This window comes from Macaca fascicularis, chromosome 4 (assembly GCF_037993035.2).
Source record: "Macaca fascicularis isolate 582-1 chromosome 4, T2T-MFA8v1.1".
NCBI lineage: Eukaryota > Metazoa > Chordata > Mammalia > Primates > Cercopithecidae > Macaca > Macaca fascicularis.
Genome location: NC_088378.1, coordinates 140,238,806 through 140,255,591, shown reverse-complemented (window position 1 = coordinate 140,255,591; position 16,786 = coordinate 140,238,806). Strand labels below are relative to the sequence as shown.

The 16,786-nt window shown below is 47.5% G+C and overlaps 1 protein-coding gene and 1 long non-coding RNA gene across 4 annotated transcripts in view; one reads left to right on the top strand and one right to left on the bottom strand.

Annotated features, from left to right (window-relative positions):
- LOC102144416 (MHC class I polypeptide-related sequence B) overlaps nucleotides 1–16,786 on the top strand; it is a 47,650-nt gene that overhangs the window by 21,179 nt on the left and 9,685 nt on the right. Inside the window, exon 1 of one of the 3 annotated variants that reach the window (XM_074038520.1) lies at nucleotides 10,210–10,963. The exons of 1 other annotated variant lie outside the window; for it this stretch is intronic. Coding sequence is in view for 1 of the 2 variants with exons in the window: in XM_005553568.5 (XP_005553625.3) it covers nucleotides 13,792–13,882 (91 nt within the window). In the remaining variant the exon portion in view is untranslated. Of the gene's footprint in view, nucleotides 1–10,209; nucleotides 10,964–13,745; nucleotides 13,883–16,786 lie in introns of those variants that run through there. One more of the 3 variants, XM_005553568.5, reaches the window with a different exon arrangement.
- Nucleotides 7,803–10,414, bottom strand: LOC123572793 (uncharacterized). The gene is made up of 2 exons (XR_006697316.3): nucleotides 10,226–10,414; nucleotides 7,803–8,529 (listed from the first exon to the last, which is right to left on the bottom strand). It is a non-coding gene; the product is annotated as an uncharacterized lncRNA (long non-coding RNA).

Here is a 16,786-nt window from a genome sequence, read left to right as displayed (position 1 = left end):
CCCAGCCTCTGGTAACTATTATTCTACTCTACCTCAATAAAATCAACTTTTTTTCAGTTCTCACATGTGAGTGAGAACATGTGGTATTTGTCCTCCTTTGCCTGGTCTATTTCACTTAACATACTGACCTCCAGTTCCATCCATGTTGCTGCTAGTTATTATGAAGTAGCTCTAGCTAGAAGAATGGAGAATTAAAAGAAATCTTTGTGAAGCCACTACCCAGGTTTGTCCATTTGTAACATTTTAATATTATTGGCTATATGTAGTATACATAGAAAATAATAGAAATATATGTAGATAGCCCTGATTTTCCACAGTTCTGTTATGTATGTGTTTCAGTTGATACTGTACTGAGTAAAGCAAGGACTGCCAGTGAGAAGTGAGCGATGTCTTGAATTTGGTGAATGCCTTTATAATGTTACAAAGTTTTTTAAATCCCTTTGTTTGACATGATTTTAGACTTTGTATAAATTGTTTTTTGTTGAATGCATCATTCTGTGGCTTGCTTTTTCATTTAACATGGTCTATGAGGTGAATCCACACCCACAGAAACAGTTCATTTGTTTTCAGTGCTGGATAGTATTCATGGGAGGAATATCCCACAATTTATCTCTTCTCCTGTCCACAGACCTTTAGCTTGTTTCTGGTACAGACACTGCCACGATGAACATCCTGGGTCATCTCTCTCTGGTCCCCTGTGTGAGTTCCCCAAGATATGGATGGAGGAACAGGATTACTGTGCTTTTACCACATGATGTTATAGGATGTCAAATTGTTCTCTGAAAAGGTTGTATCAACTCCACCTCTAAAATCTTATTTGATATTTTACAGGTCAAGTTCTCTTCCTCCCCAACTGACTGCTCATCCTCAGTCCCCCTTCATTGGCTCCTTTTGTTGTAGATGCTGGAGCACTCTGGGGTTTACTGCCTCCCAACCACTCTAGTGTCCTCCACTCCCAGGATTTTAAATATTGTCTAGACACAGATGGCTCCCAAATATATATCTCTACGTATTTCTATAATCAAAAAGATAATGGTACCAAAACAGGTACCCTGATATATTGCGGATGGGCCTGCAAACTGGAAATGTTTTCAGGAAAGGCAGTATGGCGATTTCTGCCTAAGTTAAAAATGCATACACCCAGCAGTCCCACTTCTAGAAATGTGTCCAAAACTACCCCTGCATTCCTGAAAAATGACTGTATTCAGAATTAGATGTTGCAACCCTGTTTGTAAAAGCAAAAAGGAAAGAAGAAAGAAAGAAAATGAAAAATAAAAGAAAAAATAATCCAGATGTCTGTCACTAGGGGACTGGTTAAAAAAGCATTGCAAGCTGGGCACAGTAGCACTCACCTGTGAATAGCCACTCTACTCCACTCTGGGTAACATAAGGAGGCCTCCCTACCTTCCTAAGAAAACCCAAACAAGCACTGCGTATCTACACCGCGGAGTCTACAAACATTTAACACAAAAGAAAAAAGACATAGGAAACTCTTGATATTCCCTCATGGGATGGTCTCTATGATACATTATTAAGAAGAAATAAAGCAAGGTGTAGAATAACATATAGAGTCTGCTAAAATTTGTGTGAAAAGGGACAAAGATATATATGTACACATTTATATTTGCTTGCATATGCATAAAATATATTTGGAAGAATAAACAAGAAGTTGATATCCCTGGTTGCCTGTTGGGGATGAGACAGGGTTAAGAGAGAGACATTTTACCTTTTGAACATTTTAAATTTTGAATTTTGAACTATATCAAGAAATAAAAGATAATTCCTAGGGAGACCAAACAAACCCAAGAAAATTCACAATGCAAAACCTTTTAAAAACTAATAGAATTTTTTTACTTTTATTAAAATAAATTTTAGGCCGGGTGCGGTGGCTCAAGCCTGTAATCCAGCACTTTGGGAGGCTGAGACGGGCGGATCACGAGGTCAGGAGATCGAGACCATCCTGGCTAACACGGTGAAACCCCATCTCTACTAAAAAATACAAAAACTAGCCGGGCGCGGTAGCGGGCGCCTGTAGTCCCAGCTACTCGGGAGGCTGAGGCAGGAGAATGGCGTGAACTCAGGAGGCGGAGCTTGCAGTGAGCTGAGATCCGGCCACTGCACTCCAGCCTGGGCGACAAAGCGAGACTCTGCCTCAAAAAATAAATAAATAAATAAACAAATTTTAAAAATTTTCTAAATATTATATTATTCCTTTAACAAGGAGGTTTACTACCATTTTAACTCAGTATGTTGTTTTCTTTTTAATTGCATTATTTTTCCTTACATCTGTCTTTTTTCCAACACAACGTAAAATAACAGCATGATTGATTAAATGCAATTTGTTTGGTGAAGGAAATTTTGTTCAAATCTTGGTCTAAGTGGGAAAGGGATTCTAGAGGATCCAGTGCAACAATTACGGCTTCGGTATGTTCACAACGCCCCCTAGTGTTTATATGGGCTCATGGATGTGATATCTAGAAAACACTGGAATTCTCAAGGACACACGACTGAAGCCATTTGCCAAATGTTCAAGGTCCTATTAAAGGCCCATCTGAGTACTTGTCATACGAGGTCACCCTATCTTTGAATCAGAAGGTACACTCAGAGCTCCTAGGGTCACATCCCAGGCCCAACCAGCTAAGGTCAGTCAAGGAAGGTCTGGAGGTCAGTGTCGTGAGGAGTGGGGGGTCAGTGTCACTGGGAGTATGGGGACCAGTTGTGGAGTGGTGGGAGTCCCAGGTGCTGTATGAAGCCGAGCCTTTGGATCACTCTGTGATTCCACATTTGGTCCCTTCTTGGGTGTCTGATATTCCCGGGACTCCAAGGAAATCAAATGCTGCAAGCTTGGGTTGGGGAGCTGTCCAGGATGGGTCAGGTGTGGTCTCATTGATCCTACACTTCTGCCTCCCAGGCCACTCCCAGCCCTCTTCTGATATTAGAAATCAACACGGATTGCCTTAGGGTGGTGGTTCGCAAAGTGTGGTCCTGGGGGAAGCAGCATTGGCATCACCTGGGAACTTAGATATGCAATCTTCGGGGCCTGGCCTGGACTTACTGTATCAGAAACTCTCCATTTTAACAAGCCCCCAGCAGAATTCTGCTTTTCAAATCAGATCTCTGTCTCTCTCTCTCTTTCTCTCTCTCTCTCTCTCTGTCTCTCTCTCTCTCTCTCTCTGTCTCTCACTCTTTGTTTCAAGTCTCAATATTGAATAACTGTGACTTCTGGATAGTCAGATGTTAGACAACCTTTCTGCCAGGAAGCACCAGGCTCCTTGATCAGCTTATTCTCATTCTTGGCCTGGCCCAGAGGAAGATGTTCACTTCCTGGATTCTGAGCAAAGCTCTCCTATCCTGGGTGTCTGTGGTGCTCCCACTTACACCACAAAACAAAGTTCAAATAATATTCTTTTCTTTTATGAGATTTTTGGTATTCCTTCATTAGTCAGAGCTGAAGATCTACATATATGTCTACGAAGCAAGTGTGCATGTCTCACTAGCCAGTTTGTTAGTCTTGCCAATGCACCACAATGTAGCAGCCTCTCAGTGTCTTCTTGTGAGGTGTTACCTGGAGTTCTTTGTCTCACCACCAAGAGAATTAAGGAGCGTGGATACAAAGAGTGAGGTTGGAGCAAAAGTTTAATAAGCAAAAAAAGAAAGCTCTCCCCTGCAGAGAGGGGGCTTGGAAGAGGGTTGCCATTTTTACAGTTGAATGCAAAGGCTGATGAGGGCTGGGTGTCTCATTTGAATAAGGCACGAATTTATGGTAGCTCCACCCCATCCTCCTAGTGCCCATGTGGACCCTTAGCTTGACTCCACATTGCTTTGTTTCCCTTACTGCCCATGTATCGGGGAACAGAATTTTCCATTGCGGGCATGTCTGGGCAAGTTTCCTGTGTAGCCTTTCTTATTTGTGCAGCTGTGGGCATGTCTTAGGCAAGCCCCCCTGTGCAAGTTCCCTTTTCTGTGCCTGCAGGCTGTTCTTTTGTTTGAAATAATTCAACTGAGGACCCACCATAACTGGCCACCTGACCAGTTTCTTCCTTTTTCCTCTCTCAATTTGTGTTATAATTTCCTTACTGATCTCTGCCTGAGCAAGACTGGGCATACCTTGAAGGCAAGGAGGGTTTACTTCCTCTTACCTCAGTCCCAGCTCCTCTTAAAACAATGCCCGGCACGCAGTAGGTATTTGATAAATGTTTGCCAAATGAAGGGATTGCCTGCAATGGCCTGGCAGACAGGAAAGCAGAATGAAAACCCACAGGCCAAAAGTGGCTGGGAGAAGATTTTCCAAATCCTGGTGCTGGGCACAGGGCCCACTAAAGTTCACTTTTGAACCTTCCCATCTGTCTCATCCTCCTCTCTTCAGGGACATCCGTGCCCCACAGAGCCCACTTAGTCACACACTACCTTTCAGGACCACCTTCCAGATCAGCCAGGCACAAACCCCACAGACTTCCTGCCTGTGGCTCCAAATCCTCAGCTGAAATTCTGAGGCTAATTTCAGTGGAGTTAGAGGCTTATCCCTTAGGAGTGGCAATGGCTGGCTTTAAGATTCGAGAAGTAGTGTTTCTAATTTTTTAATTTTTTTTTTTTTTTTTTGAGACGGAGTCTCAAAAGGCTAGAACATTACCAGGCAAGCAGGAACATCTAAAACATTTGCTGAAATGGAGTTCTCTGTTTACCTAGCCATAGGTTTGTTGCCTCATGATTTCACTGCATCTGAGCACCACGGAGCGGGGCGACAGTGCAGGTCACTAGTCCCTTGTTTCCTGATTCAGGAACAGCATGCTGTTCTACACTTACAGTCAAAGGAAATTACATCATTATAAGATGTTTAATGATGAAGTCAAAGTCCACAGAGTCAGCAAGTAAGTGTAAAAACCTCAGGAGTCCAAGGAGAGTCTACATTTCTCCCCGGAAATGGCCTCACGATGCGCTGTTGAAGGGAGCGGGTCCTTTCAAGGGGCCCCAAGATGCAGGAGCAACTGGGCTGCAGCTCTCAATAAAGATGCCCTTTCTACCTGCAGTTCCACGAAACCTCACAGGCAACTTCGGTGACCTCACCTGAGCTAGGAATTCGGGTTTTTGATGTTGGTTCTCTTTGAGCCATTGTGTGAGCTTTAAAATGTGACGTGGAGATTTTGCTATACTGGTGTTTTCTTGCTGGAATATGACATCCACGCTGACTCTGGCTTCCCTGTCTGGTCTCAGGAGGAAATGGAGTGTCCTGCACTTTTTTCCAGCATCTCTTTGTGTAAGAAGGATCAGGAGACTTGGAGTCAAGGGCTCCTCCAATCTCACTCTCCTCCATAAAACAGTGTCCCGTAAGCTTTCTGGGGGTGAGGGCCTTGACACTGTGCTGTTCTGATGAATATAATTGTCCCAGCTCCTGAAATAAAATCATAGGTGTACAAAATACCGACTCTTGCAAGCAATGCCAAGGTGGGGATGTTTCCTGGGCACCAGGTTTAGCACTTTGACTTTGTATGTACACACACAGGAGCCAGGCATTGTGGTTTATGCCTATAATCTCAGCACTTTGGGAGGCTGAGGCATGAGAATTGTTTGAAGCCAGAAATTCAAGACCAGCCTGGATAACAAAGCAAGACCCAGTTTCTACAAAAAAAAAGAAAAAAAGAAAAAAAAGAAAAAATAGATGTATATACATACACACACACACACACATAGTAGTGGCTCCAATCTGTAGTCCCAGCTACTCGAGAAGCTGAGGCGGGAGGATTACCTGAGTCCAGGAGTTGAAGCCTGCAAGGGGCTGTGATCGGGACACTGCTCTAGCTTGACCATTAGAGTGAGACCCTGTCTCAAAAACAAACAAACAAAACAAAACAAAGCAAAATACATACACACACACAGCCAGAGTCAGCGCTAAGGGAGAGGGTGACCTCGGGGTGGGGTCACAGGCATTTCTCAGGTCCCTCTCAATGGCCGTTGTCTCTTTTTCCTGGAGGTGGAGGAATCTGTACTCCATGAGGGGAAGTCCTCTGAAGAAGGCGGGAGATACTTAGGAGCAGGGTCCAGAGAGCAAAAAGGATGAGGAAGTGGAGGCAAAGTGTAGGGGGCAGGGCAAGAAGGGAGCATGTGAGGAATAGGGAGGGGGAGGACCTTCCAGCTGTCAGAAAAGTCAGGCAGAATTTGGCTCTTGGTTTTTGTGCTTTATAAGAATGGATTTGGGGAACCAGCCGGAGTGGGAGATAAGAGTCTACTTTGCAGAGGACACGCGTGAGTCTCCTAGTTTGAACTCATCAGTAGCAGCTGACAGCCAGGACCCTTGTGGGGGGCACGTGACACCCCTTTGCAACCAGGGTGTTTTCTGCACCCCACTGGCCGCCCCTCCTGGGACAGTGCTGGTCCCCTCCAACCCTAACAGGGAGGGAAGGAAGGAGAGATCTGGAGGCTTTGGGTCCTCCCTTGTGCTCCTTCTTCCTCTGCCCTTTATTCCCTGAGTGTCCTAGCCTTTCCTCTGCTACCAGGACCCCACTACAGCAAAGCGCATCCTGCACACTGGCCTGGACTCCCTTTGTAACTATCCAGTGGGTTCATCTTGCCCGCTACCTAGACAAAACCGATTTACCAAGACAGGAGAATTGCAATAGAGAAAGTAATTCATACAGAGCCCTCCGTGCGGGAGACTAGAGTTTTATTACTCAAATCAGTCTCCCTGAAAACTCTGATCAGTTTTTAAGGATAATTTGGTGGATGGAGGGGCCAGTGAATCGGGAGAGCTGATTGGTTGGCTCCGGTATGAAATCATAGTGAGTGGAGGCTATTCTCTCAGGCTGAGTCAGTTCCTGAGTCGGGGCCACAGGACTGATTGGCAGGTCCAGATGGGGCCCTCCAGTTGTCAGAAATGCAAAAACCTGAAAAGACATCTCAAAAGGCTGCTCTGAGGTTCACAATAGTGATGTTACCTTCAAGAGTAACAGGATAAGTTGCAAATCTTATGACCTCCGGAATAATGGCTGGTAATATTCAGAATTCCAGCCCCTCTCATCCTAACTTAATGGCCGGTGGCCTTTCTTCGTTTTACAAGAACAGTTTCCTTTTAAACTATAAACTAAATTCCTTCCCAAGGCTAGTTCAGCCTATGCCTAGAAATGAACAAGGGCAGTTTAGCGGTTAGAAGCAAGATGGGGTCACTTAGGTCTGATACCTTTCACTGTCATCATTTCCTTAGTTAAAATTTTGCAAAGGCGGTTTCATCTTGGCTTCAGACCTACCAATGCAGTATCACTGTGCCCTGTCCTTCCAACCACTGCCACTAGGTGGAAGCAGAGCGAGCATCGCCCAGATGGGCTAGATTCTTGCCACAGGCTCACTGCTAGAACGAACACTCTTGAGACTTTAGATCTGAAAGTCAGCCTGATTTCTGAAAGCCTTTGACCGGTTCCAAAATCAAATCAATACTCCAGGAACAAGATCTGCCTCGGCTTTGTCTCCACCCAAGAACGCTATGGCAACGCAGTTTTCAAACGTGCTTTGAGAATAATTGGAAGGGTCCCCTGTGTCCACACTCATTTGTGTTTTCCTTTTTATTACAGCCAACCCCTTTTGTAAATATTGTTACACGTCTCTCTATTCCATTGTAAATATCTCTTTCAAAGGCACTTTAAGAAAGATTCAATGCCATGAAAATATGAAGGATCCTCTTGAAAGAGAGTTTCTGGTGGTGGGTTTTAATGAACATTTTGGTTTTTAAAACTCTGTAACTATTTCGTTGTGGGGCTTAGCTTCATATTTTCAAACTGAAATATTCTCTTCCTTAACCTCCACATAAATCCAAGTTTATAATTTTTATTATTTTAAATTTTTATTTATTTTTCTGTTTTGGGGACAGGGTCTCCTCCTGTCACCCAGGCTGGAGTGCAATGGCACAATCAGAGCTCTCTGCAGCCTGAAACTCCTGGGCTTAAGCAATCCTTCTGCCTCTGATTCCCAAAGAACTGGGATTATAGTCATGAACCACTGCAATCCACCCAAATCCAAGTTTATACTAAAAGATAAAATTTCAACATTGTAGGGGATTGGTCAGGTGGTGGGAATAATTATAAAGATAAAATTATAGGTAATAGATACAAACCTTCTTGGAAGGCAGAAAGTTTTGCAAAAGCCTCAGGATAGGGTTATGGCTGAAAGCAGCCTAATCCTCTTACCTTGAGTTAATAGCTTCGAGTAGGTACAAAGACATGGAAGGGAGTTTATCTAAAGAGCATGTTTACTCATGTGGTCCTAAGACCAACCTTTGATCATTTGTAGTACTGCTCTCTCCGGGGGGATGGCGACCAGATTAATTACCCACAGATATGTTGACTCAAAGCCTTTGTCATTAAATCTATGCTGAATAAAGGCCCACAGGGTCAGCTAGTGAAGGTATGCAGCTGCCACAACCCTTTCTGTGAGTGGCCCGGCCCCCGGCGCACTCTTTCACTGAATATCTTGAGTACGGTGTCTTGAGTACGTTATTCATCCATCGTGCAGCCTGGGTCTGCCGGTCAGACCCCAGCACAACATCTAAGAGGAAATGAAAGTCACAAAGTTATCCCAGTCTCTGCAGTCACTGTCAAAACTTTCGTGAGGAATCTTCCAGGTTTTCCCCTACTTAAAATATATATTAATATTATGTAAGTGGTATTAGTGGCATTTTCACCCAGGCTGGAGTGCAGTGGCATGATCTCAGCTCACTCTAACCTCTGCCTCCCAGATTCAAGCGATTCTCCTGCCTCAGCCTCCCAAACAGCTGGAACTACAGGCACCCGCCACCACGCCTGGCTAATGTTTGTATTTTCAGTAGAGACAGGGTTTCACCATGTTGGCCAGGCTGATCTTGAACTTCCGACCTCAGGTTATATGCCCGCCATAGCCTCCCAAAGTGCTGGGATTACAGGCATGAGCCACTGTGCCCAGCCTCCTTAACCTTTTAAAAAAGGTTAAAAGTATGCTTGGCATATCTTTTCATAGCAATACTTAAAATTGCTCTTACTCTTTTTAATGACAGCACAGAATTTTATCATGTAGCTGTTCTTTGGGAGACGACTGAAATCTTCTTTATCTTCACTGTGGTAAAGGAGATGTGGGTGTGTGCAACAGCTAAAATTCATCAAGTTGAACATTTTAAATAGATGCAGTTTATTGCATGCAAAGTATGCCCCAATAAGATGATTTAAAAATATTATCCTCTTTGAGGCTTGTACTTTGCTTATGTGAAACAAAACAAAACAAAAACCTTGTTCTTGTGCCCAGGAGACACACCCTGACACATCTAGAGGTAGAGGGTCATGCTCTCTGCAACTTACCTCCACAGGCCCTGAAATAACAATAATAGCAGTATGTTTACAGATTCACAGAGAGAGAAAGCTATTGTAAAAATGTTCATAAGTAAAACTAGATAAAGAGCAAAAAAAAGAAATAATGAAACTGCGTCTTTTAAATTTTATCTCTCCGGCCGGGCGCGGTGGCTCACGCCTGTAATCCCAGCACTTTGGGAGGCCGAGGTGGGCAGATCACGAGGTCAGGAGATCGAGACCATTCTGGCTAACACAGTGAAACCCCGTCTCTACTAAAACACAAAAAATTAGTCGGGCGTGGTGGCGGGCGCCTGTAGTCCCAGCTACTCGTGAACCCGGGAGGCGGAGCTTGCAGTGAGATCCCGCAACTACACTTCAGCCTGGGCGACAGAGCGAGACTCCGTCTCAAAAATAAATACATAAATAAATCTCTCCTTGACTTTTTCTCTCCCCTTTTCTTCCTATCTCTTCCCTCCTTTCCTCAACGCGTCCCCCTATCCTTCCCTCTTTTCTGCATTCTCTGCATTTGATCCCCGGTGTATTCCAGCCTCCAGGCCAACAAACGGGTCCGCGTCCGCCGGGGGCAGGTCAGGAAAGGGACGCAAGGCGGCGCTGTCACCGCATTCTGAGAGCCGCAGCGACCTGGGCCCCTTGTATCATTTCAGTGAAGGTCACTCCAGTCTTTGATGGAGGCCACACTCGGAGCGTAAATTAGGATCCTCACTGAAGTGGCAGGACACCGAGAGGCTTTTTCCTGGCCCCTTAGTTGTGGGTTTTCCTGCGGGCGGTGGAGACCGTTTCCATCAGAACTGCCCAGAGGCGGGCGTTGCCTTCCAGGGGTGGCGGAGCAGCAGGAAGCGTTTTCGGATCCTGGAATCCGTGGGCGGCCCGTGGGAGGAACTGAGGCGCATTTCCCTACTCACCCGGCTCCGAATCCACCGCGGTGCTGTTTCAAGCGACTCAGATTCCAGATCGCGCTCCAGCCCGGACTCGGAATTCCTGCCCCGCGGGTCTGCATTTCACAGCGGCAGGTGTGAGTGACCCGCAGCTGGAGACCAGAAGCCTGAAGGCAGCTCCGCCCTCCCCAGCCCGCAGCGCCGTTATTCCGTTTCTTTATCAGTAAACACGTTTCGTTTTCCGCAGCCCGGGGCGGGGTGACGGGTGATCCCAGTCCTCGCAGTGAACTCCGGGCCGCAGAATTCAAAACGCTTGCGGGCAAGGCCGGGCGCGGTGGCTCTCGCCTGTAATCCCAGCACTCTGGGAGGCCGAGGCCGGCGGATCACCTGAGGTCGGGAGCTCGAGACCAGCCTGACCAACATGGGGAAACCCCGTCTCCACTAAAAATACAAAATTAACCGGGCATGGTGGTGAATGCCTGTAATCCAAGCTAGTAGGGAGGCTGAGGCAGGAGAATCGCTTAAACCTAGGAGACGGAGGTTGCGGTGAGCCGAGATCGCGCCATTGCACTCCAGCCTGAGCAACAGGAAGGAAAACTCTGTCGGAAAAAAAAAAAAAGCTTTCGGGGCCGGAGCGCAGCCCCGCCCTGGGTTATGGGAGCGACCGCGCTGGGCCGTTTCTCTTTCTTTTCCGGACCCTGCAGTGGCACCTAAAGTCTGCAAGAAGGAAATCGCCTCTGTGCTCCTGAGTGCATGGGGTATAAGGCAAGTGCTGAGGGAGAAAACGTAGTTGATGGGGCAGAGCAGACGGGGCTGGTGGTGGGGTGGAGGGGGAGGGCTTTGGACAGAAGACCTGGGGGGCTTGGTGGGAGAGGGATGCCCAGGCCTGGGCACTAAGAAGCAACTCCCCTGGAGCTTGAGACCATCTTGGCCTCCCCCAGCCCCGGAGAGGACTGGCTTCATGTCTCCCTGAAACCACTTCTAAATGCCTTAGAACAAACCTTGCATATTTATTATTATTATTGAACTATTAAGTCTTTTTTGGCGGTGAGCTGAATGAGATGCTTTGCTGGAGCTGGCACAGGGAGAAGGTCCTGGAGGGAGGGTAGACACTGTGGAGGGAAGGGCTGGGTCCATCTCCCTCTCTGTCTCTCACTAGGCTTACGATCTTTAGCAGTGAAAATAATCTCTCTGAGGCGGGGAAAGGACTCCAGTCCCTGCTGTGCTCAATAAATTATGAGGATCAAAATAAATTATCAGTGAATGTGAATGGGAAAACTAAGAAATTGTTAAAACTCTCAAATATGCTACATTTTAATCCACAGAAAAGTATAGGCTAGGGATCATGGGGGAATAGTTAGTAATGACAGGTATAGTTTAACTTAAAAAAAAAAAAAAGTTTGTGAGGCTGACAAAGAAGAAATGGGCACATTTCCTGATCTTGGAGGGTTCACAGGGTAGAAGATGGTAGGTGACAGCTGGGTGTGGTGGCATTCGCCTGTAGTCCCAGCTACTCAAGAGGCTGTGGTGGGAGGATTGCTTGAGCCCAGGCATTCAAGGCTGCAGTGAGCTATAATCACGCCCCTGCTTTCCAACTGGGTGACAGTTGGAATAAAAAAATAAAATAAATAAAAAAAGATTCAAGGCAGGGCACAGTGAGTAGTACTATTAGGAAAGTTCAAACCACGGGCTAAATCTGTAGTTCTAAAACGACTATACATTGGAAACACGTAGGGAACTTTAAAAGATACTAAGATTTAGGTCCAACCTAGGTTTACTGATTTAACAACCTAGGTTGTGGCTGTGGCCTGGGAACATGGATATTGAAAACTCTAGGTGGTTCTATGCAGTGGCTAGGTTTGAAGACCACTGCCTAGATGTCCCAGCGACTAAGAGACGCACTTTGGGGACAAGGCAATTCTCTTAGTAGAAAGAGGCTTTCCGACCAGCATTCTTACTATTGAGAATTAAGAATTCATATGCCACACAATTTATCCTTTTAAAGTGTACAGCTCAGTGTCTTTTAGCATAATCACAAGGTTGTGCCACTGTCACCACTATCTACCCTGGAAGATTTTTTTCCTTTTTTTCTTTTTTCTTTTCTTTTTCTTTTAAAGGCTAGTCAAGTGAAACACTGGGAGTGAAGAAGAAACAAAGACATCTGTAACTAGTTGTGATCAATTAGTTGTAAACACCACTGCACTCAGACCAGCCTAATTGGGAAGATTTTAAGGCTATGGTGTGGTCTGATGGGTTCCAAGTCAGAGGTGACAGTAACCTGGAAGAGGGAAACTGCTTGAGAAGTGGCATTCTGGTGGGATAGGGTGAGGAGATCCCAGAGCCCACTTTTACTGCAACCCTGGGGAGATGTCACCAGAGAAATGGGGGTGGTGCCAGACAGCAGGTTGTGGCAGCTGTGGTTTCCATGATAGAGTAGAAGCATCCATCATGTGTGACATTCAGCAGATGGGGCGCTGTGGGTAGCTTGGAGCACTCTGGTTGTAACTGAGGCAGGTAGTGTTTAGGAAGCCTGTGCAGTAATCTAGGCTGAAGGGAGGGGAAAGCCCAGACTAACATTGTGGCTGTGGGATTGAAATAGGGTTGGAGGAGCTGACTTTGATTCCCGGAGATGAAGGGGAAAGAGGAAATCAGAAAGGACCAAGGATGGTGATGTTCTTAAGAGAAACTGAGGAGGAAGAGAGGATGATGTGGTGGGAGATGTGTAGAGAGTCCTTGTAGATCTGCCACATTGGAGGGGACTATGGTCCCAGAGGTACAGATGTCCTAAAACAGGCTGGAAAAAGGAGTCTGGAGAGAGCTTGGTGTAGTGAACCATGGGGAGCCTCCTCGTTGGCCCTGTGATCACCCAGGGACTGAATAGAGAGGCGGCCCTGGGAGACCTCAGACACTTAAAGGATATAAAGGGGTGAAAGGGGGGCCTGGCTTTGAGTCAAAGGGAGGAGAAGGAGATTATAAAGCTGAAACGTCTAAGAGAGTTTGTGGTCTGAGCTGTTCTACTGGGGCAGGTACTTTTGAGAGGCAGAGGTGGCTGACATCTGGAAACAGGTCTGCAAATCTGGCCAGTGACGCTGTGCGCGGTTAAGGGAGTGTGTTGGGAGAATAGCCACGCATTGTCCGTCCGGGAAGGAACAAGCCAGCGAGAGCCGATCTGATGGGGCGGCCGGCGAATGGGGCTTGGTGAGGCCCGCGCTCCTAGGGGTGGGGGTGTGGGGATGGGTGGTCGCGATGCCGGGAGGGCGGGCAGGGCCCTGGCCGTGCTCATGAAGTTGGAGCTGTTCTCTCAGCTACTCGAAGCTCGTCCCTGCTTTAGGCTGCGCTCCCGCGTGCTCCCCTTTTCTGGGCGCCAAGTCCCGCCTTCTAAATCTCCCCAAGTCTCCAGCCCACTGGAATTTTCTCTTCCGAGCGTGGCCCCGCCCTCTCCGCTCCTGATTGGTCCTAAGTTCCAGGCCCCAGTTTCATTGGATGAGCGGTCGGGGCCGGGCCAGGTGATTAAGTTTCCGCCGCGCTTTCCCCCCGGGCTTAGCTCAGTTCGCCACTGCTTGAGCCGCTGAGAGGGTGGGGACGTCGGGGCCATGGGACTGGGCCGGGTCTTGCTGTTTCTGGGCCGGGTCTTGCTGTTTCTGGCCAGCATATTCTCTTTTACACGTCCGGGAGCCGCTGCTGGTGAGTGGCGTTCCTGGCGGTCCTCGGCGGAGCGGGAGCAGCGGGGCGTTTCGGGGGGTCGGGTGGGTCGCGGCGAGCGCTGTGTGTCAGGGCGGGGCTCAGGTGCGCTGTCGGTGGTGCGGGGAGCCGGACGCGGCCGTTGCCGCCACACTTCAGCCTGCTTTCCCGTCTCTTTTCAGTCCTCGGGATCCCGCATCACCTGCCTATTCTGATCTCCTCCTGCGCTTGCTCTCCTCGCCTCTCCTCCGCTTCCTCTCACTTTTCGGACAAACCAGTCCTTCTGAGGCCCATGGGTTCCCGGGCTGCCTCCGGGGCTGCTCCTGTGAATGGCATTCGAGGGCTCTTCCAGCTCGGCCACTAAGGCAGCCACAACCCCCGGTGCTCGGGGCGGCTCTCAGGTCCCTGAAGTCCTGTCCTCTCCCGGAGCCGACGTGTTCTCAGCTCCTGGGCCACAGCTCCTGGATTTGGAGCCCTCCTTTCTTGGGACCCGGAGCTGGTGCTTCCTGCTGTTGTGGGTACTGTGGGGGTTTGGAGTCTGCAGGCTCCGGACAGAGGATTCCTCCTGCGACTTCTCTCATCCCCAGCTCATTCTCCCCTCGCCTCCGGCTTCCGGGAGTCCTCTCCTCTCTCGCATCCCACTCCTACTAATGACCAATGATCTAAGGACACCAGATTCCTTCCTACCTCCTCCCTGCCCATCTCAAGGCCCGCTGGGTGCTGTTGCCCTCCCAGCTCCCTGCTACCCCTTCCTGTGTGCTGTTCTCTGATCCATTTCTAGGGTGTCCTCTGCCCTCATCCCCTGCCCCCGCCACCGAAGGTCCCTCCTGCCTCCCTTATGGGCCTTTCCTACAAGCAGCCTTCACCCAGTGCTGCCCCTATGCCTCCTACTCTCAACTGTCCCTGACCCTAACTTTCTGGTGCTGCCTTTTTTCTGGGGGTCTTCCCTCCATCCCACTCCCCTCCAGACCACCCAAGGGGAGCCCTGGTGCTAATGGCAGTTGGGCCTTAGGCAGGGCACAGGGCAGTGCAGATGCCCCCTCCTCTCTAGCGCAGGTGCCTCCTCTGGACTCTGCCTCACGGTGGCCCCTTCCCCACTCCTTCATCCTCAGCCTCACCTTCTTGAGGACCCCACCCTCCAGCCCACAGGTGCTGAACCATCCCTCCCGGGTCCCTCCGCCCCTCTCCACCTTGGGACCTTGCACTGCTCCTACTTCTTGCCCAGCTGCCTTGGGCCCTCAGCAAGTTCTCATCTTTCCCAAGTCCCACCCTCCCCTCCTGTCCTCACCCTACCTCAAGTTCTCCCACAGTTACTCCTGCCCCATGGTCATGCCACCCTCCAGTTCTTGCTCTGCCCATCTCCCCTCCCCAACCCAGACTTAAAACAGGCTGTTGGGCCAACTGCTCCTTGACCTTCATTCTTTTCTTTTGGTTCCTTGACCCCAGTGGGCTCTCACTCCCTACACCACATATCTAAAATCTGTTTTGCCTGCCCTTGGGGTGCCACTGTTCCCCCTCCAGCACTACTCCTTTTGGCAGGCCCTTCCTCAGGCTGAGAATCTCTCCCTCTACCTTGGTTTTCTCTCTCTGGCCAGCACTCCCACCCCTTACTTTGTTTTTAATTTTTAACTTCTGTTTGGGTATGTAGTAGATATTATGTATTTATTTATGGGGTACCTGGGATATTTTAACACAGGCCTACAATATGTAATAATCACATCAGGGTAAATGCAGTATCTATCACAACAAGCATTTATCCTTTCTTTGTGCTACAAACCCATTATGCTCTTTCAGTTATTTTTAAATGTACAATAAATTATTGTTGACTGTACCCACCCTGCTGTGCTATCTACTAGATCTTATTCGTTCTAACTATATTTTTGTACCCATTAACCATCCCACTCCCCCACTCCCCACTACCCTTCTCAGCCTCTGGTAATCATCATTCTATTGCCTCTCCCCATGAGATCAACTGCTTTAATTTTTGGCTCTCACAAATAAGTGAGAACATGCAAAGTTTGTCTGTCTGGGCCTGGCTTATTTCACTTCACATAATGACCTCCAGTTCTTTGCAAATGACACTATGGCTGAATAGTACTCCACGTACACACGTACACCACATTTTCTTTCTTCATTTGTCTGTTGATGGACACTTAGGTTGCTTGCAGATCTTGGCTGTTTTGAATAGTGCTGCAATAAACATGGAAATGTAGGCAACTGTTTAATACACCGATTTCCTTTCTTTTGGGTATATGCCTAACAGTGGGAGTGTGGAGCATATGACAGTTCTATTATATTTTTAGTTTTTGGAAGAACCTCCACATTGTTTCCCATAGTGGTCGTACTAGTTTACATTCCCACCAACAGTGTACAAGGGTTCCCTTTTGCTACATCCTCGCCACCTTATTGCCTGTCTTCTGGATAAGGGTGGGATGATTTGATTTGCCTTCATCTGATGACGCATGATGTTGAGGACTTTTTCATATACCTGTTTGCCATTTGTATGTCTTCTTTTGAGAAATGATTATTCAGATCTTTTGCTTATTTTTAAATTGGATTATTAGATACTATAGTTTCTTAGTTTGAGGTCATAGATTTACATCTTTAATCCTTTTTGATTTGATTTTTGTATATGGTGAGAGATAGGGTCTAGTTTCATTCTTCTGCATGTGGATATCCAGTTTCCCCAGAGTCATTTATTGAAGAGACTCTCCTTTGCCCAGTATGTGTTATGGGTACCTTTGTTAGAAACGAGTTCACTGTAGATGTATGGATTTGTTTCTGGGTTCTCTATTCTGTTTCATTGGTCTGTGTGTCTGTTTTTATGCCACTACCATGCTGTTTTGATTACTGTAGCTCTGTAGTATAATTTGAAGTCAAATAATGTGATTCCTGTAGTTTTGTTCT